Source organism: Fusarium vanettenii (assembly GCF_000151355.1).
Source record: "Fusarium vanettenii 77-13-4 chromosome 9 genomic scaffold NECHAsca_6_chr9_2_0, whole genome shotgun sequence".
Classification (NCBI taxonomy): Eukaryota; Fungi; Ascomycota; class Sordariomycetes; order Hypocreales; family Nectriaceae; genus Fusarium; species Fusarium vanettenii.
Window position 1 is genome coordinate 1,543,643 of NW_003315877.1, and position 20,379 is coordinate 1,564,021.

At 53.0% G+C, this 20,379-nt stretch overlaps 10 protein-coding genes across 10 annotated transcripts; 7 read left to right on the plus strand and 3 right to left on the minus strand.

The window, feature by feature from the left end:
* Positions 1–672: 672 nt before the first annotated feature.
* Positions 673–2,233, plus strand: NECHADRAFT_84991 (uncharacterized protein; the record flags this gene model as incomplete). Its single annotated transcript, XM_003050110.1, has 4 exons — positions 673–1,323; positions 1,605–1,811; positions 1,875–1,935; positions 1,998–2,233. The coding sequence occupies 4 exons, from the start codon at positions 673–675 to the stop codon at positions 2,231–2,233; spliced, it is 1,155 nt and encodes a 384-aa protein (XP_003050156.1).
* A 325-nt stretch (positions 2,234–2,558) lies between these two features.
* On the minus strand, positions 2,559–4,484 carry NECHADRAFT_84992 (uncharacterized protein; the record flags this gene model as incomplete). Its single annotated transcript, XM_003050509.1, has 1 exon — positions 2,559–4,484. The coding sequence occupies one exon, from the start codon at positions 4,482–4,484 to the stop codon at positions 2,559–2,561; it is 1,926 nt and encodes a 641-aa protein (XP_003050555.1).
* Positions 4,485–5,046: 562 nt separating this feature from the next.
* NECHADRAFT_84993 (uncharacterized protein) lies at positions 5,047–6,346 on the plus strand (the record flags this gene model as incomplete). The annotated part of the gene is made up of 2 exons (XM_003050111.1): positions 5,047–6,080; positions 6,268–6,346. 2 exons carry the CDS (start codon positions 5,047–5,049, stop codon positions 6,344–6,346), a joined length of 1,113 nt encoding a protein of 370 aa, XP_003050157.1.
* Positions 6,347–6,901: 555 nt separating this feature from the next.
* NECHADRAFT_48509 (uncharacterized protein) lies at positions 6,902–7,771 on the plus strand (the record flags this gene model as incomplete). Its single annotated transcript, XM_003050112.1, has 1 exon — positions 6,902–7,771. A coding segment is annotated over one exon (870 nt), but the record flags the coding sequence as incomplete, so codon positions are not given.
* A 273-nt stretch (positions 7,772–8,044) lies between these two features.
* On the plus strand, positions 8,045–9,073 carry NECHADRAFT_49128 (glycoside hydrolase family 18; the record flags this gene model as incomplete). Its single annotated transcript, XM_003050113.1, has 1 exon — positions 8,045–9,073. The coding sequence occupies one exon, from the start codon at positions 8,045–8,047 to the stop codon at positions 9,071–9,073; it is 1,029 nt and encodes a 342-aa protein (XP_003050159.1).
* Positions 9,074–9,457: 384 nt separating this feature from the next.
* NECHADRAFT_84995 (uncharacterized protein) lies at positions 9,458–11,408 on the plus strand (the record flags this gene model as incomplete). Its single annotated transcript, XM_003050114.1, has 2 exons — positions 9,458–11,125; positions 11,367–11,408. The coding sequence occupies 2 exons, from the start codon at positions 9,458–9,460 to the stop codon at positions 11,406–11,408; spliced, it is 1,710 nt and encodes a 569-aa protein (XP_003050160.1).
* A 506-nt stretch (positions 11,409–11,914) lies between these two features.
* On the minus strand, positions 11,915–13,084 carry NECHADRAFT_96357 (uncharacterized protein; the record flags this gene model as incomplete). The annotated part of the gene is made up of 1 exon (XM_003050510.1): positions 11,915–13,084. One exon carries the CDS (start codon positions 13,082–13,084, stop codon positions 11,915–11,917), a length of 1,170 nt encoding a protein of 389 aa, XP_003050556.1.
* Positions 13,085–14,431: 1,347 nt separating this feature from the next.
* NECHADRAFT_96358 (uncharacterized protein) lies at positions 14,432–15,049 on the plus strand (the record flags this gene model as incomplete). Its single annotated transcript, XM_003050115.1, has 1 exon — positions 14,432–15,049. One exon carries the CDS (start codon positions 14,432–14,434, stop codon positions 15,047–15,049), a length of 618 nt encoding a protein of 205 aa, XP_003050161.1.
* Positions 15,050–15,073: 24 nt separating this feature from the next.
* Positions 15,074–16,024, minus strand: NECHADRAFT_72021 (uncharacterized protein). The gene is made up of 6 exons (XM_003050511.1): positions 15,919–16,024; positions 15,811–15,841; positions 15,710–15,753; positions 15,596–15,654; positions 15,431–15,541; positions 15,074–15,376 (listed from the first exon to the last, which is right to left on the minus strand). The coding sequence occupies exons 1-6, from the start codon at positions 15,936–15,938 to the stop codon at positions 15,177–15,179; spliced, it is 465 nt and encodes a 154-aa protein (XP_003050557.1). The 5' UTR covers positions 15,939–16,024; the 3' UTR covers positions 15,074–15,176.
* Positions 16,025–16,930: 906 nt separating this feature from the next.
* On the plus strand, positions 16,931–19,869 carry NECHADRAFT_49539 (glycoside hydrolase family 31; the record flags this gene model as incomplete). The annotated part of the gene is made up of 2 exons (XM_003050116.1): positions 16,931–17,003; positions 17,063–19,869. 2 exons carry the CDS (start codon positions 16,931–16,933, stop codon positions 19,867–19,869), a joined length of 2,880 nt encoding a protein of 959 aa, XP_003050162.1.
* Positions 19,870–20,379: the final 510 nt, after the last annotated feature.

The window sequence follows — 20,379 nt, forward strand, 5'->3', positions numbered from 1 at the left end:
CTTACCCCAACATCCATCTCACTCCAACTCGCATCAGTGGAACGCGCAGTCTCGTCTTAGAAGGCCGCAACGCCAAATGCCCAAATCGAGGCAACCTACGAGGCGGCCTCAGCCCACAGGCTTGGCCAAATCAGGGCCCTCGCAGGCCTTCCCCAACCCTTCAATTGGGCAGTCAGCTGCAAGGACACCTGTTCGACGCTCGAGTGTCAGGCTTCGATGGGCTCCTCAAAATTTCCTCAGCCAACTGGTGTTGCCAGTACATGGGTCAGCCTGCCCGCGCGCTGGTGTGGCCGGCAACCGAGCCCCCAATCATGGGAAACCAGCCGCTGATGGTTCGACGATAATGGCGTTCCTGGACACACCAGAGGCTGCCTTGTGTGCCTCGACTTGCATATGGGCTTCCTCGGCGGCGCCAGGGGGGTCTGACAGTGAGGCTGTCGGCTTGTAATAGGGCCATGCAATGCCTTTAGGTTGTAAATCCTCTGAGCTGCAGTTGTTTTGACGCAGGCTCCCATTGAGCTGAGACTCGATGGGCACCCCCGCGGGCTTATATCTCAACAGCACATCCTCGCTCGCGTGTGCGCCTACTGCTCGCCACATTTCTCCATCGCCCTAATACCAGGGATATACAATTAATTGCGCGAGGCCAGTTGTACCGTATCTGAACTGACCATGAATGAGGCGAACGAACCTAGGCGACGTCGGCGGCATAGAATCGATGCGCCCCAAGCCCAAGCAGTCACAACATTGAAGCCTCCAGCCGCGGGCGCATTCAGAGGCACCCCGACTACTCAATGGTCCGAATGGGTTCTCCATGCCTCGTCATCGTACTACTACCGAGCGCGTTACATCTCCTACGATGAGATGCTGAGGGTGATACCCGACGGTAGAAACTCAATCGTCTCGGACAATGTCGGCGGACACATCCACTACCAGTTCATGGGCCTCAACGACGCCGCGATGCGCAATCACTACACCACACCAACACAGACTCCAGAGCTGTCGACGTGCTCGGGGACTACACCAACGACCGCAGAGCCCTCGCCGTTCCAGCCGCTCCCGAGGATCCATCACAAGGAGCGCGACTACATCTCAGGGCCGCCTGCTATTGAAGACCGCAAGATGTTGATGAGCGGCGCGCTATTACCGCCCAAGCCTGACAATACGTACGGAAAAGCGCTCGTGGCGTCGAAACCAAGAATATCAAGACGCAAGCACCACCAACAACAGCAGCAGCATCATCAACAACAAGCTGCAGTGCCAAAGAAGAAGGAGAGGAAGAAGTTGGAGGTGGACAAGAGGCAGATGAATTCGAATGTCAAGGTGAGCAAGTGGTTAGATTCCTTGTAAGAGTGTGCTCTGGATGTTCTTGTAGTGTTGTATTATTTGATGATTGGTGGTTTCGAGGGGATGGGTTTTCATTTGGCGATTTTGTTTTGATTATAAAGTTACAATTCACATTGGAAGTTATACCCAGGGTCAATAACATGGAATCATCTCCTCTACACCTGAAGCAATCAAAGAATGCCCAACTGGTGAGACTGTTAGGCACTGTGCGCCTCCCAAAAGTCAGGCACTTTTGTACAGTGCCAACACAATTAAAGTTGACGGAACACTCTTCTCGGACCGGATCAACATTTCCCCACCTACCGCTCCCTCAACCACCAAGCCTCGCCAATTTTCACGATATCCCCAAGCTCCAGCTTCAGCCTGGGCCTCCTCAGCTACACGAACTCGAACGAAACCACACCTCCACCGCAACCATGACGTCCACAATCGGTATCCCTATCAAGCTTCTCAATGAGGCACAGGTCCGTACACCTTTTACGCAGCTCTTCTCCAGAACCCAATGAAACTAATCTGTTTGGTAACAGGGCCACATCGTTACTCTCGAAATCACCTCTGGCCAGACCTACCGCGGCAAGCTCCTCGATGGTACGCTCTACATACCCCTTTCTCGAACAATCTAATAGAACACACCACTAATACGCGCACAGCCGAGGACAACATGAACGTCCAGCTCAAGGACATCACCGTCACCGCCCGCGACGGCCGCGTCTCCCACCTCGACCAGGTCTACATCCGGGGCTCCCACGTGCGCTTCTTCATCGTCCCCGACATGCTCCGCAACGCGCCCATGTTCCGCAGCCGAAACGTCCGTGGTCGTGGTGTTGGTCTCGCCCGAGGTCGCGCGACCGTCAGCCGTGCGCGCGCAGGCGGTCGAGGACGGTAGACGAACATTTGAATGGGGTATACACACCAGCGGGGCGCGGCGGTGGCATGTGCTTGGCGTTCAGGTTATTTGGGTTCTCTTTTGCAAAACGAACAATGCGGCTGTGGAAGTCAAGGCAAGGCTTAGGTGCGATACCAGTCTAGAAGGAGGACATGGAATAGGAGAGAGCCTGGTTCTTGGGATAAACCCCCAAGGTAGAGAGTGGTTGTCGAGATTGAGTAGATAACAAAAAAAGAAAGGCGTCCGTTACGCCTGGTATCTCGCCACCATCTATCAGCACATATGCTCATGCCTTTCACTTGCTTTTTATAATGTACACGATCCACTACTTCATGCGGTCAAGGGCGTCTGATGCCTTTGTTACAAGATGTCGAACCTCATTCAGCACCTTGGTCGCCTCATCGTCATCTGTCCGCGTGTGTTTCTCCTCCCCGTTAAGCACGTCGGCAACACTCTCTTCAGCAGCTCGTACAGCTTTACGGCCCTCCTCACGGACCTCGCCCTCCCAGAATGTTCGCGCCGCATCCCACTTCTTCTGTAGTCGACTCATACTCCACATGAAACCCAACGCTGCGACAGCACCCGCTTCGTAGATGGTTGAGGAAAAGGAAGAGACATAGAGGAGAGCGGCGAGTGAAGTTGTGAGTCCTGATGTGCCCAGGGACTGCATGACGAGTTTCTGTGCCAGGGCCTGAAGCGCTGGGATGGTCTCGTTTTGGAGATACTTGCGAGTAAAGGCAATATGACCGGGCCATTTAGGGAGGGCTGGACGGGGTGTTGTGACCGGAACCAAAGGCTCAAGCTCCCCAGAACCGAGGCGCTTCAGCTGAGGCTCTGGGCTGGGCGCATTCTGAACAGTTGACGGCTGAGGATATTGCTGTGTGTTCTTTGCAGCCTCTGCAATCTGACCAGTCAGGTAGACGAGTTCCTGCTCTGCTGTCGGTAGGAACCGCTGGCTCAGCATCTCGTTTGTGAGCATGGCCACATCGTCAACCCGCCAGAAGAGCTGCCACCATCCCAGCTTCCGCCATCGCTGGCCCGTAAATGCGAGATCAAGCTCGTCCTGAAGTTCTGTATGTGCATTTTGTGCCCATGCTGAAAGCCCCTTGTTCAGGTTCGGTGAGAGGGCCAGCGTCTTCTTGGCGTGAGCCTTGATGTGAATGTCCTTGATCTGATTGTGGTTTTCCTCCTTGCATCTCGCCCAAACACTCTCCAGAATCGAGGTAATGAGTCGTCGGACTGCTGGTTTTGTCGTGTCTTCTGAAGATGTAACGCCCGACTTGAGCCAAGTGACCAGGGCGGGGAAATTGCTGCTTGTCCATAATCGCTCATATTCCATAGCATTTTTTGTGCTCTGCCGGAAGAGCGTCATGCCCTTTTCTGCGCTGGCGAGATCGACTGTCTCGAAGGGAGCCTCAAACTGAGTGCGATCGATGCCCTTCAAGTTCACGGCCTTCATAACGGCTTCCTCCTCCTCCAGGAACGGCAACCTTGTCGCATTAACCGCCCCTTTCATACCATCCCCGATCAGAAGGGCTCTGTGGACCGGAGTGGTTACCGGTGTTGACCGGTTTTCGGCTGAAGCAATATCAACAGTGGGAACAAGCACATCCTCCACAATCTTGATCTTCGCGACATAGTCATCTCCTTGGGGGTACGGGATGATTGTCTCCATGAAAAGTAGCTCGAGATTGAAGTTGTTCCAGTCGGCAGAAGAAACATTGATCTCACTGAGAAGGTTCGTCTTGCTGACGGAGAGAATTCCTTGCTCCTCCGCGGTCGGCCTGATGCGCACAATGAGGGGCTTCTTGGGGTCGTGATCCTTCAATTGGCGCTCCCATTCTTGTTCATCCTTCAAGGGGTCCGTCACTAGCAGCCTCAATACGTTCTTTGCCGTCTCTCCAGCGTTGGACCCAGGTCCCAGCCCAAGAATTGCAACCCTCACCACTTCCTGGCCAGGAGCTTGCCGCAAGCCCTGAAGAGCCAATTGCATTCGCGAAGGGTTCACAAGGAGCGGACCGAGTTTCTGCATGTCGAGGAGGTGCTGCTCAAGCTCGGCGCGCGGGTTTCCAGCGCTTTCAGAGGTCGAGACGGTCGAATTGAAGCGGGCATCGCGGCGAGTTCGTGGGCGCATCCGGCCGGCCGAGGTGAAGGAACAGAAGGGGCATATCGAGGCGCCCGGGGGCCTCGATGGCCGTGTCAAGGCGCCGAGGCTCCCCAGGCGGGGGAGACGGGCCCTTTGTGAAGCCATTTGCGGATGAATGGCGATGAGGGTTGCTGGAGCTGGAGCTCGGCGAGGAAGCTCCGATCTCAAATCCGGCACGGCAAAACCCGGAGCTCCGAGAATAGGTTGCGTGGGACAGGAAACGCCTCTCCATTCTTTCAACCAGATTGAAATACCAAAAATATGTGTATTTCGCTCATTTTTCATGAATATACGAATCCCAGACTTAGAAATTCTTTCATTTATCTGCTGGTCCTAGATGTGCTAAACACCGACTTCATGCTCCTGGTGGTGGCGGGGTCGCCTGTGGGAGTTGATGATATCTGCCCAGGTATCAGATCCAAGGCTGAGTTGGACTTTCAGCTTCCAGTGGCCGAGATGCCAGACTTGTATCAACCCATGCTTGAATGTCTGTTCCCAACCAGTCACAGCCACGTGAATAACCAGGATATTGCTGCGAGTATTCCTTGGCGGCCCTTGTAGGCTGACTTGATGAGTGAGTCTAACGATGGAAGGTCGGTTTCTCCTCATCAACGCTCAAACTTGTCGACTTCTTATCCCGAAGTTGCTTCCGTGAAAATCTACTCAAATGTTGGATATCAGAGCAGAGATACGAGATGCCTCGCACAAGAATACGGAACTCCTTCGTCTCCTCGCCGAGACGGGCCATGCCAGCTCTACCCTTACTCAACAACAAAAGATCGTTTCGGATCTCGAAAATAAAATAGCCCGATCCGATAAGAAACTCCATGACCTGGATCAAGAGCGATTGGCCAACCTTCAGACACACAAGAAGTATCGCGATAGCCATTTCAGAAAGTTTCTCATCACGGCCAGCGGCAAGAAGGAGTGGTTTGCCGGCATGGCAGACAAAGAGGAACAAGATTACTTTGAGACGCTGCAGCAGGCGCAGCAAGCCCAAGAGCACAACTCTTCGCTCAAGTCCCAGCTGACTCAGGCACAAAATACGTTGGCGAGTGTTCAAAGCCTCGTTCAAAGGCATCGGGGCGTGCAACGGCAGCTGGATGAACTGTACGATGATATCTTTTCTGGCCCAACGCCAGAGTTTCCCGAGGAAGATGAGAAGGAGCAAGAAAGCAACAATGCGTTAGCAGCGTACTTTACGACAAAGGCGAAACTCGAGGCACACAGCAAGGCGGTAGAGCTACAGGAGCAGGCAGCGCAGACGATGATGGTGACGCTTCAGCACATGGACAAAGCTTTGATCGCTCACAGGACATCCAGCACTTTCATGGAACGCCGGGCTCTACACCAAGCGAAGGATGACATTCAGCAGACCAAGAGGACAATAGATCAGGTATCGAGGCTGGGGCTAGACAATGGGGTACTTTCCAGGTTCAACGCTGAGCCTCTCGTCAGACAACTAAACTCGGCCCTTGGCGATGTCTGGGGGAGAGTCGACATCAAGCACAGTTGCGAGGAAGCAGCCCGTTGTGCTTCGATACTCGACGATGCTTTGAGTTATGCCAGAGTGAAGAGAGCCAGTGTGGAACGGGAACTAAAGGAGAGGGAGCTTGAAATGGAAGAGGCAAGAAAGGGGTTGCAGAAGGTTCGGGAAGGCATTTTTGAGAGGGTCATGAACGAAGACATGATGCGTGGTCCGTAGGATGCGCCTTGAGTTTACCGGGGAGTTGATGAAGCATTTGTGCCCTTTGTCTCTCGATCTTTCGGATACCCCATTTGCCTTGATTAGTAGTTCCCAAACCATATGGTTTGATAGCGATTCGTCGACATATGGCCTATTTCGTTGCCCCCTCGTCAAATGAATTTAGCTGTCGTGATTAAATAGTCTAACTGGCGATACTAACCTCATTGCCTATCGCCAGGTTGTCGATGCAGAGATCAAGGTAACGACTGAAGCAATTTAAGAATTACCAATAAAAGAAAAGAAAACTACTCTGTACAAATCAAAACAATTCTTATCAGTTCTAAACCCGAAAACCACACTCACCAGCAAATGAATCGCCCTCAAGACATGGCCAGGGTCCATCCCAAGCCACAGGTAACCCAAAACGGCAACCAGATCGTCAACCAGATCGTCAACCGACATTATCGTCGACCTCATCGGCGTTTTCCCACACAGATCGGCCCAACAGCCCAAGTTTCATCGTATTTCCCGCATTTTTACGCGAAAATGGAAACGATGATTCATGACTGCAGGACAACCGAGGTGTTCATGTGGGCTTGGCGCCCGTCGTTGAGTGGGTTAAGGCGTTTTAATGCGAAAGAAGCTTATAATTAAGTATGGCCTCGGCAGGGTCCTGGTGCTAAAAAGCTTGCTGTCGTTGGATACCCGCATTGTGTTCTTTGCTCTTGTCTGTGTTGCACGGCCATCATGAGTGACAGTGGGCAAGGCAGCTCTGGGCGTATGTCTCGGTCTCAAATCTCGCGATAGCTTCCTCTACTGACCTCTACCAGGCCCGCCCATCGACGGCTACGTCGATCCAAACTTTCCCAACCCCAACGGCGACTGGGATACGCCCGTCATCATCTACGGTTACACTCCCGCCTTTTCGCTCGCCGTGTTCGCCGCCGTCTGGTTCGCCGTCTTCCTCGTCGTCCACCTCTTCCAGACGATTCGCTTCCGGAGCTGGTACTTTATCACGTTTCCCATCGGTCTCTTGTTTGAGATTGTCGGATATATTGCGCGCTCGCTTTCAGCCAAGGATGATCCGTATCATCTTCTATACTTTATCCTCAACTACTTCTTTATCGTCACGGCACCCGTCTTCCTCGCTGCGGGAGTGTATACCATCCTCTCGGCCTTGATTCCCCGACTTGGACGTCGATACTCGTTCCTCCCGCCCAAGGCCATCTTGTGGTTCTTTATTACCTCCGATGTTATTGCAACTGTGGTCCAGATCACAGGTGCTGCTCTCATTGGTGTTCGACAGTCGAACCGCGACGATCCCACAGACGCAAACAACATCCTCCTCGGCGGTCTAGCCTACCAGGTCTTTTCCCTCGGCGTCTTCGTCATCTTGACCGCGAGCTTTCTCTTCCGAAGCCGACAAGAGATTCGCACACGAGGTCGAACACTCACCAGTTTCTGCGCCGCATTCGCAGTAGCCACCATCCTCATCTATCTGCGAACGTGTTTCCGTCTGGCAGAGACGGCAGAGGGATTAGGCGGTCACCTCTATTCCAACGAGATTTACTTTGCTTGCCTCGAGTTTGCTCCCGTGGCGTTGGCTGTGTTGCTGTTTGCTATCTGGTATCCTGGACGGTGCGTGGGTAAGAAGGTGGGGGTGAAGGATCTGGAAAAGGAGCAGCAGAGCGCAGTCAATTTCTGAGATGACAGCAGAAGTCAGAGATACCCATCGTTTATTGAATGAAACCGTTGATGCAAGTAAACCGGCCGTTTTAAACGTTTATGGTGAGATTCAGTTTCGAGAAGCAATCCACACCCCCCCCCCCCCCCCCCCCAGCTTTCAGTGGCTGCATACCCGCCATAGCCTAAAGTTACAGCGCCTCCACCTAAGCCTGCATCAACCTAGAGCCTCTACCTTCAACATGCATCACCGAACAACACGCAATATCTCGAACCTCAAAGCTCCTCGCCCCAGATGCCTCCCCTCCCTACCTCCTCCAATCCCCTCCCCCGTCTCATAACCTACTACCAAACCCATCATGACTCCTCTGGAAACCTCATCTCCCCCCTCCCCCTCATCACGCAGCCAGGCATCACCATCACCCACGTCATTGTCGCCGCCATCCACATAAACGACAAGCCCCAGGACATCACCCTCAACAACCACCACCCGTCTCACCCCCGCTTCCAGACCATGTGGGCCGAGCTCCGTGTCCTGCAGGCCTCGGGTGTGAAAGTCATGGGCATGCTGGGCGGCGCTGCCAAAGGGAGCTATCAGCGCCTTGACGCCGACCAGGAGCAGTTTGACAGGTTCTACGGTCCTGTGAGGGACATGATCCGGGAGCGTGGACTAGACGGTCTTGATCTGGATGTGGAGGAGGAGATGAGTCTAGGAGGCATCGTTCGACTGATAGATCGCCTTCGAAGCGACTTTGGTCCCAGTTTCATCATCACTTTGGCACCCGTTGCCATGTCTTTGCTCGACTTTACCAAGAACCTCAGTGGCTTTGACTACGAGGCTCTCGAAGTCATGCGGGGTCGCGACATTGCCTGGTACAACACACAATTCTACTGCGGCTGGGGAGATTGCAGTAACCCCCTCATGTACGACCTCATGATCCAAAAGGGTTGGCCCCCGGAGAAGATTGTCATTGGACTCGTCACCAATCCGGAGAATGGCGGGGGTTATGTGCCCATGAACCCACTCAGCATGGTCCTCACAACACTGAGAGGCCGTTATGGTTCCTTTGGAGGTATCATGGGTTGGGAGTACTTCAACAGCTTGCCTGGAGGTACGGCACGGCCGTGGGAGTGGGCAAGGGACATGACGAAACTTCTAAGAGGGCAATTGTTTCCACAGTCGGCAGAAACAGCAGTGGTAACAGATGGGTCGACACCTAAAGCTCACGCAACTGACGAAATCGATGCGGATGCGCCAGGAGGGAAGGATGTAAAGGTTCCGAAGCAGTTCGACTACTACTCGGATGGCACAGATGATGAATAGATATAGTCCTAGAGGCATAAAGTCAAAGACAATGCGCTGACCCAAGCTTAGATTATCAGACGCCTTTATATGTTGTGCTCGACTTATACAACCATGATACTACAGATGGGTAAATCGATCCAAAGCATCACCTTATATTAGCAGTAGTCTTTCAAGGTTTGGTGTTAAATTGACCGTTCCTTTGCATAACAGTTCCCTGACCTTCATTAAACGTCTGTTTGTTTCATCAATCATAGACGTTGATGTTGAGAGGAAAACACGAAACTGAAGATCCGACCCGCTATCAATTGCGGCTGAGCATCGACGTGACCCTTGGCGAACTTGCCAACAACATCAACAGCAAAAGAAGCCAAGAATGAAAGGTCTCGATCCATGGCCAACAATATGAGGCTAGGGCTTAGATACAGTCACTATTTTGTGGTCCAGCCAACACATCTAGCCGCTGCTGCAACCCTCATCGCCATTATCACTCACCGTGACCGGATACGCCGCGTCTTGTCAAGGGCATCACTCTCATTGCAAGATGCTTTGTCAAATAGCCTCCTTCAAATCTCCCAAGCAATTTTTGGCTTCAGATATAGCGACAAGATCGGCGATCAGCATATCCGCCTCCTCCGTCTCCCAGACACAGCCACGGACGCCTCACCAGCCTTCACCCTCCATACATTCTCTCTCGACACATGTCCCCCGTATCTCGCCATCTCTTACACCTGGGGTCCGCCCGAGGGCGATTCTTCATTCTACACAGATCATGACCGACGATGCATCCTCCTCAATGGGAAGCCATTCCCGGTGTTGCCGAACCTCTGTGACGCATTGTCCCAGATGTGTGTTGCCAGACCTGGGCAGTATCTCTGGGTCGACAGCATCTGTATTAACCAGACCAGTCTCTCTGAACGCTCTTCCCAGGTTGCCATCATGGACAGCATCTACAATAGGACATTCGAAACCATGATATGGCTAGGTCCTGCGTCAGACAAGACACCACGCGCTATCGAGGTGGCCCGACAACTAGCAGCAGGCGCAGAGGCCAAGATCCTTCAGTTAGCTAGGGACCATTCGTACGGGGACGTCTTCATCGTTGACGACCCAGAGGTTCTCAAAAGGAATGGCCTACCACCTCTTACTGCGGACGACTGGGTCGACCTCGGTGACATCTACACCAGAGCCTGGTTTGGGCGGGTATGGATGCTCCAGGAAGTCGCCCTATCACGCAACCCAACAGTTCTAATCGGCCACTACGAGGCTCCATGGGACGTTATCGCAGACGCTGCTGCCCTCACTGGCATGTCCCGCGCCACTCTCGGCCTCGTTGTCCTAGGTAACGGGCGTGAGGGCATTCCCCTAGTTCAAGGCCTCCTCCACGCCATAAATCTCCAGATCGTCCGCCAATGGAGTCAAGGCGAAGCCAGTCGCTTTAGAGAGGTCCTTCAAAACGTCGACTTTTCCTTTGGAATCCATACAAGTCATCCCTGGAGGATACTACTGCAACTCTTGCTGGGAAGCAACGGGTCCAAGGCAACATTCAGAAGAGATCGTGTCTATGCCCTCCTTGGCCTCGTAAATCACATGGCACGGCTCGAAGGACAACCCCGTCTGAATCTCAAAGTTGACTACCATTCGACCGACGATCAAGTTCTCACAAATCTTGGATTCACCTTTTTTCAGGAAACCCAGTCCCTACATCTCCTCTCCCTCTCCGGCCTCGCCAGCCGTGGCACCAGTTCAAGTTTGCCTACCTGGATTCCTTCCTTCGAGACAGTCCATGCTCCCATCCTCAACCCGAACTACAGTAACCTCCGTCCATTTGATGCCTCAGCTGGCCAAGGCGTTGAATTCACTATCAATCAAGACCGTCATCATCTACATGTCAAAACTATCAGACCTCATCTAGGCAGCATTGAAGAGCTCGGCGAAACATGGTCCGAGATGCTCCATGGCAGTCTCAACAAGTCCATGCAGATCCTCCTCCACTGCGGTGCAACATACCTTCCCACTCAGCAACCCATCGTTGAAGCCTTCTGGCGCACTCTCATCATGGACAACGATTTGGTCCAGCGCCCAGCACCATCAAACCTCGTCGAGGCCTTCAGTGCCTGGATGACCATCATAACCATTGCTGCCCTAATCGCCCATCGCCCTTCCAACCCTACCAGCCTCAATCACTTCGATAGCCTCGAACCGCTGTGGACCCTTGCAACCAGCAGAGATTCCACAAATAGCCTCCCCAAGACGAATGATATGATTGCCTTAGCTTTCCAGTTAGGCATGCCCAGAAACCCAGACGTACCAGTCATCTCTGAATCAGAACGCCGAGCCAGGTTCGAGGCCTTGAATCAAGCCGCTGCTCCTTTCGAGGCCCTACTGCGCTTGACCCTCGTACCCAACAGACGCATTGCGAGGACCATCAGAGGCTACCTTTGTCTAGTTCCGACCGAGGCCCAAGTTGGGGATAAAGTCATGATTGTCGCTGGATGTCCCACACCCTTAGTCCTGAGGAGGTTCAACGACCTTGACGATTGCTTCAGTCTAGTCGGTGATGCCTACGTTCATGGCGCTATGTTTGGGGAACATGTGACAGGAGACTTTTGGTGGACAGACATTTCACTGGTTTGAGAAGCCAAGACACGAGCAGCATCGAAGGAGTTGCTCAGCGAGACCAGTTGCATTACAAGTGTCATAAGTAAAGTAAAGCAAGCGAAATACATGTACAGAAGCGAAGGAAGTAAGATAACATGAATCCCGAAATCGTCCGTCTCTCATCTCGCCCATCATAAACCATCTAACATGTTTGCAGGTACAAGAGAACTCAGTAATCGTACACGCGCCTCAATCATCACCTCACTGGCATGCCATCCAAGGGCTGCACTCAGCTTGGACACTGTAGCTGTTGTACAGAGGGTAGGTGCCCTTGACCGCGGCAAGAATTGGGTCAAAGAACTGCTTGTTGAATCTGCCAGTCTCGCAAGTCGAGCAGGCGCCGCTGAGGAAGTTGTCGTAGGTGGTGTTGTAGCCAAGGTAGCCGATGATGTTCTGATGAGCAACATCCACGACCTGGAGGTTGAAGGCCTCGGGCATGACCACCCAGTGCTCGGCAGTAGAGTTGTTGTTGTTCTGGCCTGGGACAGTGGGGTTCTGGTTGAACCAAGTGCTGTTCATGCCAACATCGCGGAGAGCCTTGATCATGATGAGGGTGAGGTGGGAGTCGGAATCAATCTGAATGCCAGCACATTCGATGTTGATGGTATAGCCATCTCCCTTGATGGGCTCAGCGATGCACTTCCCAGACTCTTGATCCCAGGAAAACTTCTCGATGAACGCCTGCCAGGTGCTGGGCCAGTTGAGGAAACGAGGGCTGACCGAGGCGGCGACAAACAGCTTTCCAGTGTTCGGGTCAGAAGTAGGTTCTGGATCGCCACCAGTGGGAGAGGGGACAGGAGTGGCAGGTGGTCGTGAGGAAAAGGTAGTTGCGGGAGGGGCAGGGTCTGTTGTCAAAGAGGAAGTTTGAGATCCCATGTCGTCAGGACGGGAAGGAGGGTCGTCATCGCGGTTGCAGACAAAGGCGGACCAGCAAACAGCTTCAGGGTTGACGGTCTTGTTGAGAGATGCACTGACAGGACGACCACGGTAGGCCCAGCAGTTGAGCATCTGGCCACCCTCCTTGGTGGTGACAGCGGAACCAGCCTTGAAGCCATCAGGGGTGCTGTCTTCGATGTAGACGGTCCAGACAACACCGTTGGGCATCTTGGCAGTGGCACCTTCAGGGATCCAAGGGTATTTGCCGTTTTTGTAGGGGACCTCGACGGCCATGTCAGGTGCGTCAGGGTACTTGTAGGCATCTTCTGGCCACTTGATGTCCTGGTACCAGTTCATCTGGCGGGAGGTCGACCACTTGGGGTGCTGGGGGTTATCGCCAATGCCACAGTCGGCCAAGATGAGGTCCTCGCCGGGGAAGCGTTGGGCCTGTGCGGCCATCAGAAGAGCGGCGAAGGCCGCGAACTGTCCGAACATCTTTGTAGTGTGGTGGTAGATTCAAAGAGTGAAGAACGTGGTTGGAGTGGTTGTGCTGTGTCTGAGCTGAGGTGGGAGATGCTGTGAGCGTTGGATGAAGTGAACCTTGGATGAGGTGGTTGGTGATGGAAGAGAAGAGAAGAAACGGAGGAAAGATTCTCGAGCGACGAGAATAAATGCCCAGTCCTGTGCCAGCACATCCGAGTCGGAAGGAGGGGGGGTGTTTTGTTGGGGCGGTTGAGGTCATCTCGTGGAATTCTAGGAAGGTCCTCTCACGAACTCATACGATGCGAGGTGAACGAGGCAGGAGGGCACTCCAACTCAGCCGTCACAGACCAAGAGCAATTCCTTCCCAAAGGCTATTTGAGTCGTTAAGAGCACATTTCATCATTGTTGAGCTGCGTCTATTGAGAGTGAGGCGGTTGATGCGAGGGCAAGGAAGGCAGCAGTGCCAGTCATGGAAGCAGATACAGAGGAAGGAGCTTCGGTGCTCTTGATTCCACTTCGACACGGTCATCCGAGCGTGTTTTCGGAGAAGTATCTCCGTGGAGAGAACGAGCTCATTTGGTTCATGGCTGTAAACCTTGAGCAGCGTCTACTCGGATGGGGGGCGCTGAGTCTATCGCCGATGGATGATGATGGGGATCGAGCCAGTAAGTAGAGTCCATATCTCTGGCTTAAGAAGCTACCAGAACAACTCTTTGACTCTGTTGAAGATCGTTCTGCCACTTGTTTCTAGCCATTCATCCTCCAAACAAGTCTCGAATAATGAAATCCAGCTGGAGTAATTGCGTGTAAGTCCGACCCGAACCCCCCATTGGAAGCCGGCATAGACCTTCCATTCAGATACAAGTGTGGCGACTCGCTGAGGGAGTGAGCCCAGACATCCATACCACAGAACCTGGGTTTGTGATTTAAGCGAGAATGAAATCTCACAAGATAGCTCGAGTGTGCACCTTCGACAAGGAAAGTTTAGGTCACTAGGGCAGTACTCAAAGAGGCCGTCGAGATAACTCTCTGTTTTTAAGGTGGATAATTTTCAGTTAGAGTAAAGAGAGCCCTCGATTGAACCTATACAAAATTAATTCACAAGATAAATAACAAGAAACTCAAATATTCACCCAAAACACCCACACATGGCTTCGAAATTGACGAACTCGCAAGTCATATCCATACGGATGTCTAATCGGAAGTTAGCTACCCTAAACATGCACATCTCAACAGGGGTTGAGGCTGTCAGCAGCTCCACTCAAGAACGTCAACTCTTCTCCCTCTCTTCATTTTGTAGGTTTCGTCACCTCAAACGCTCGAATATCCGTCTTGTGTGTTTACTATCGCAAGCTAAACATGCGTCGCAACCTCTTCGTCTTTAATTGGCGCCCCAGCCTTCGTCCCCGCCACCCTCCCTGCGTTTGTCGTACGTCTGTCAGGACAAAATCCTCCCAAGCCTCCCGCATCGACCGCATCACAGCCAAGCTTCCCCGCCGCCTACAAAAATACACCAATGGTCTACGAAATGCACCAGTTTCGCACATAGTATCGTTTTTGATCCTGCACGAGATCACGGCGATTGTACCTGTACTGGGGTTGTTCGGATTGTTTCACTACACCAACTATGTGCCTGTGGACTATGTGACGGGCCACTTTGGGACCTATGTCGAGGATGGCGTTGGTCGGTTCGAAAGGTATTTCAAGCGCAAAGGCTGGTTCGGGTTCGGACAGGATCAGGAAGATGAGGTGAATGTGTCAAGCACCAGCCCGGGAAATCGCGAATCCAAGTCGGAGGACGCCGTCGAACGATGGCACAGTGGAGATGGACGATACAAGGTCGTGGTCGAAGTTGCTCTTGCATACGCCATCACGAAAGCTCTACTGCCGATCCGAATCATTGGCAGCGTTTGGGCAACGCCGTGGTTTGCCGGTGTTCTAGTAAGGGCAAAGGGAATCTTTACTCGAAAGTCGTAGACATCACAAAGCACAGCCGCAAGGTTGAGAAGATTCATGTCTTGATTTTGTTATACCCGTTGAGATTCAGTCATCCCACATGTACGTTTTTCCGTTCCATCGTTCAGGGCGTCACATCATTGACAATCTAAGGCTTCTCGTAGACCCAGTCGAACTGGGAAGTCTTCCAGGAGAGGACCTCACCCTCCTTGAACCAGAGAGCAATCTCCTTCTGGGCGTTCTCGACGGAGTCGGAGCCGTGGCAGACGTTGCGACCGACGTCGATGGCGAAGTCACCACGGATGGTGCCAGGGGCGGAGGCAAGGGGGTTGGTGGCACCGAGGATGACTGAACACGTTGGTTAGAAGCTGGATCTGGTGATGCTGTGACGGGTCAACTTACCACGGCCGGTCTTGACGGCATCACGGCCCTCCCAGACCATGGCGCAGATGGGGCCAGAGTTCATGTACTCAATCAGACCAGGGAAGAAGGGCTTGCCAGCGAGGTCGGCATCTGTGAATGGTCAGAATCAATTGGCAATCGGTATAATGGATCGAGGGTACGGACAGTGCTTCTCGAGGTGCTCCTTGCCGGGGGTGACGAGCTTGATGGCGGCAAGCTTGAAGCTATTTCCAAATGTTAGAATGCAAGAAACGTACGATACTCGCTAAGATTGCTTACCCTCGGTTCTCAAAGCGAGAGATGATGGGACCAACGAGGCCACGCTGGAGAGAAGTGTCAGTTCATGACCTTGACGAAGGTGGCATTGTGCCATTGTTTACCTGGACACCATCGGGCTTGATAGCGATGAAGCTGTAGCAAAGTTAGCACATGTTGTTTGGAGGGGTATCGACCTGGAGGGGTAGGTCAACAATGGCGGGGTAGCTTACGTCTGCTCGGTAGAAGACATTGTGATGTTGTTTTGATCTGGGATGACTTGGGATGTGGGAGTGGAGGAAGAGGAGGAAAAGGTAGACTTTGGCTCCGGCACAACTGGAGGGGAAAGGTGGGAAGAAGGCGGTGAAAAGAGGATATAAATGGCCAGGAGGGCGAAGAGGGCGATGAAAATCGGCGGGGACAGATTTTCCGCAGTTCTCCGTAGCGGGTTGCGCTGGTGATTGGGGTGCTTGTCGCCGCCTGCAGCGGGGTTCTCGACTTTTTGGCGGGGCTCATCAGCCATGATGAGTTGGCGTTGAGGGGCTGTGGGTGCGAGGAGAAGGGGATTCGCACGGACACGTGACTTTCAATTAGTCCAAGTTGACACTTGGAATGAATAGTTGTCTTTAAGGTCTAGGGAGTGATGGATTCAAAGCAAGCGTTGGCAGAGTTGAAACTGATTCGAGTTGAGTTGGCACGTTCTACAACCTGAAGACCATATTGAGTTTAGATAAGCCAAATGGGGACAGACTCTACTTACCTCTACACGATCCTGAGCTGCAGCTATCAACACCAGGTAGCTTCAAGCAGTATACAGTGCAAGAAACCGCAAAAGTCAATCAATCAAAATAGCAACGAAAAACAAGGAGAATACAAGAAGCGAAGCAATGGTTCCTGATGCTGGGTCTAGTCTTTTACCGAAGTTGCCCCGCTGTCTTGACCCCCGACTCCACACTCCCCTGCGTGTCAGACCAGTCCCTTTTTGGCTTGGAGCTCTCCCTCTCAGCTCCAGAGTCGCCAAGGCTCATCAAGGGACAGCTTGACCTCGACACCATCAGAAGCTGAGGCTGTCAGGGAATACGGCCAACCATCTGCACTCACCATCTTTCCAGCGGTTGCTCCAGGCCGTGGAACTCATTGTCAATTTCATGTTTATCTAACCTGTCTATAAATACTTTTCCTATTTATTTTGCCCCTTATTGACGGCTGATCCTCGTGTTACCGGTTACCGCCATGAGGTCAACCATGGCGTCGTCCTTTCAATGGACGGCGCTGCTGTTGCTGTTAGGCACTCTTGTCTGCCTACTTCAGCCAGCTGGTAAGATGCTACAGTCCTTCCAAACCGCGGTTGAGAAAGTCATGCTTACAATTGCCTAGCTGCCGTCAAGGAACACGACTTCAAGAAGTGTCGCCAGTCCGGCTTTTGCAAGCGAAACCGAGAGTACGCCGACAACGCTGTCTCCCTAGGCTCCAACTGGAAGTCACCATACGAAGTCCTCGCCGACTCAACGTCCTTCGAAGATGGCAAGCTTCAGGCCACGATCGTCAAGACCATCAACGCACAGGGGGAGACCGTCCGACTCCCACTGACCATCTCGTTCCTCAAGTCCGGCACCGCCCGAGTCACAATGGACGAAGAGAAGCGACGAAACAAGGATATCGTCTTGCGAGACAACAGCCCTGTCCGAAAAGAGCGATATAACGAGGCTGACCCCTGGGTTCTCGTTGCTGGCCTGGATCTCGATAAGGAGGCCCAGCTTGCGTTCCAAGACAAGACTCAGGTCAACATCAAGTACGGCCCCGAGTCCAAGCACGAGGCCATCATCAAGTTTTCGCCGTTCGAGATTGATTTCCAACGCGATGGAACCTCCCATATCAAGTTCAATGATCGTGGCTTGCTCAACATGGAGCACTGGAGACCCAAGGTTGAGAACAAGGAGGGTGAGGAGGCCACTGAAGACGAGAGCACTTGGTGGGACGAATCTTTCGGTGGAAACACTGATACTAAGCCTCGTGGCCCCGAGAGTATTGCCCTGGACATTTCGTTCCCCGGATACGAGCATGTTTTTGGTATCCCCGAACACACTGGTCCTCTGTCTCTGAAGCAGACTCGAGGCGGAGAGGGCAACTGGGAGGAGCCCTATCGCATGTACAATGCGGACGTCTTCGAGTACATCCTCGACAGCCCTATGACTCTCTATGGGTCTATCCCCTTTATGCAGGCTCACCGCAAGGATTCCTCTGTAGGCGTCTTTTGGTTCAACGTCGCTGAAACCTGGGTCGATATCACCAAGGACAAGAGCCATGCCAACCCCCTGAGCCTTGGAGCTGGCTCCAAGACTAACACCCACACTCACTGGATCTCTGAGTCTGGTCTCCTCGACGTTTTTGTCTTCCTCGGCCCTACTCCCGCCGACCTGACCAAGAACTATGGAGAGCTGACTGGCTACACCGCTATGCCTCAAGAATTTGCCATCGCTTACCACCAGTGTCGATGGAACTACATCTCGACTGACGATGTGAAGAACGTCGACCGAAACATGGACAAGTTCAAGATCCCCTATGATATCATCTGGCTGGATGTTGAGTATACCGATGACCGAAAGTACTTCACCTGGGATCCTCACTCTTTCTCAGACCCCATCAGCATGGGTGAACAGCTCGACTCTCATGGCCGACAGCTGGTCCTCCTGATGGATCCTCACATCAAGAAGACGGACAACTACCCGATTGTGGCTGAGTTGACTGCACAGGATCTTGGTGTTCACAACAAGGAGCAGAAGATCTATGAAGGATGGTGCTGGCCTGGAGCCTCTCACTGGATCGACTGCTTCAACCCCAAGGCAATCGAGTGGTGGAAGACTCTCTTCAAGTATGATAAGTTTAAGGGAACCATGCCCAACACCTGGATGTGGAACGACATGAGCGAGCCTTCAGTGTTTAACGGCCCCGAGGTTACCATGCCCAAGGACAACATCCATCATGGAGGATGGGAGCACCGTGATGTGCACAACCTCAACGGCCTGACCTTCCAGAACGCGACATTCCAGGCTTTGGTCACGCGCGAGAAGGGTGAGGTCCGACGCCCCTTTATTCTGACGCGTGCCTTTTACGCCGGATCGCAGAAGCTTGGTGCCATGTGGACTGGCGATAACCAGGCCGACTGGGCTCATTTGGCAGCCTCCATCCCAATGACTCTCAACCAGGGCGTGTCTGGCTTCCCCTTTGCTGGTGCTGATGTTGGAGGTTTCTTTGGCAACCCTGACAAGGACCTGCTTACTCGCTGGTACCAGACTGGCACCTTTTATCCATTCTTCCGTGCCCACGCTCATATCGACTCTCGCCGTCGTGAGCCTTACCTGCTTCCCGAGCCTCATGTGCAGATTGTTACAGCGGCAATCCGCTTGCGATACACTTTGTTGCCTGCCTGGTACACGGCCTTTTTCAACGCGGCCCAGGATGGAAGCCCTATTATCCGGCCCATGTTCTGGACACACCCCTCTGAGGAGGCTGGCTTCGCTCTCGAGGACCAGTTCTTCCTTGGCTCGACAGGCCTCCTGGTGAAGCCAGTGACGGAACAAGACAAGGAGACGGTCGACATCTGGATCCCCGACGACGAGGTCTACTACGACTACTTCACCTACAAGATCAAGAAGACTCAGAAGGGCAAGAACCTTTCGGTTTATGCACCACTCAGCAGCATTCCTCTTCTAATGCGAGGAGGACACATTATCCCTCGTCGTGATATCCCTCGACGTTCAAGCGCTCTCATGCGATTTGACGACTACACTCTCGTCGTGTCAGTCTCCAAGGCTGGCAACGCCGAGGGCGAGTTGTATGTCGATGACGGCGACTCGTTTGATCACGAGCAAGGCCAGTATATCCACCGCAAGTTCACTCTGAGTGGAAACACCTTGACTTCCCTGGAGGCAAAGGGCCGAGACGCGAAGTCGGTCAAGCCTGGTGACTGGCTCAAGGCTATGGACAAGGTGTATGTTGACAAGATTATCATTGTTGGCGCACCTTCAACCTGGAACCAGAACGAGGTGCAGGTTGAGTCGGAGGGACGCACATGGACGGCCAAGGTGCAGTATCACGCTGCCAAGGGAGGCAGAGCAGCCTACGCGACTGTGGGCCGTGTGGGAGCCAAGATCGGTGAGGACTGGAGCATCAAGCTTGCTTAGACGGTGGAAAATCATGGGTTTAATTAGAGGTGGAGAGCAGCCAAGAATAAAGAATATGAACTTGGACACGACCATGAACAGGGCCGCGAATGAGCTCGGACACTGCGGCACTATCCGCGATGCTGGAGCTGCCTTTGTGGAGGAGCTGTGAAGATGAATGTCATGAAAAGGGCAAGTATCGGCGTTGTTGGCGCGTCGTGCGCGGATATCAGGCGAGGGCCAACGGTCGGGTGGAGTTGCTGATCCTCAAGGCTGGGGTTGAGCATGAGGAGAGATGGAGTGAATTGTGGGTGTGTTGTTGAACGATGCCGAGGCATATGAGGCAGGATTCCATGTAGGCACTACGTAGTTTGTCTCTCCTAGTGCCCACGAGGCAGGAAATTGTGTATCGTGGATATCATGACAAGACATGATCAGTGGGTGAAGAGTAATGCGAGACTGGAATGTCTTTGAGAGAGACGGTCGACTGATTGGCCACGAAGCAAAACAGTTACATGGTCCGTGCATCAT

Coding starts and splice junctions, on each gene's coding strand:
- NECHADRAFT_72021 (XM_003050511.1), bottom strand. CDS start 15,938: ATGTCTTCTACCGAGCAGAC. Junction 15,542..15,595: donor GGAGCACCTCGAGAAGCACT/GTCCGTACCCTC, acceptor GACCATTCACAG/ATGCCGACCTCGCTGGCAAG. Junction 15,377..15,430: donor TGCCGTCAAGACCGGCCGTG/GTAAGTTGACCC, acceptor CAACGTGTTCAG/TCATCCTCGGTGCCACCAAC.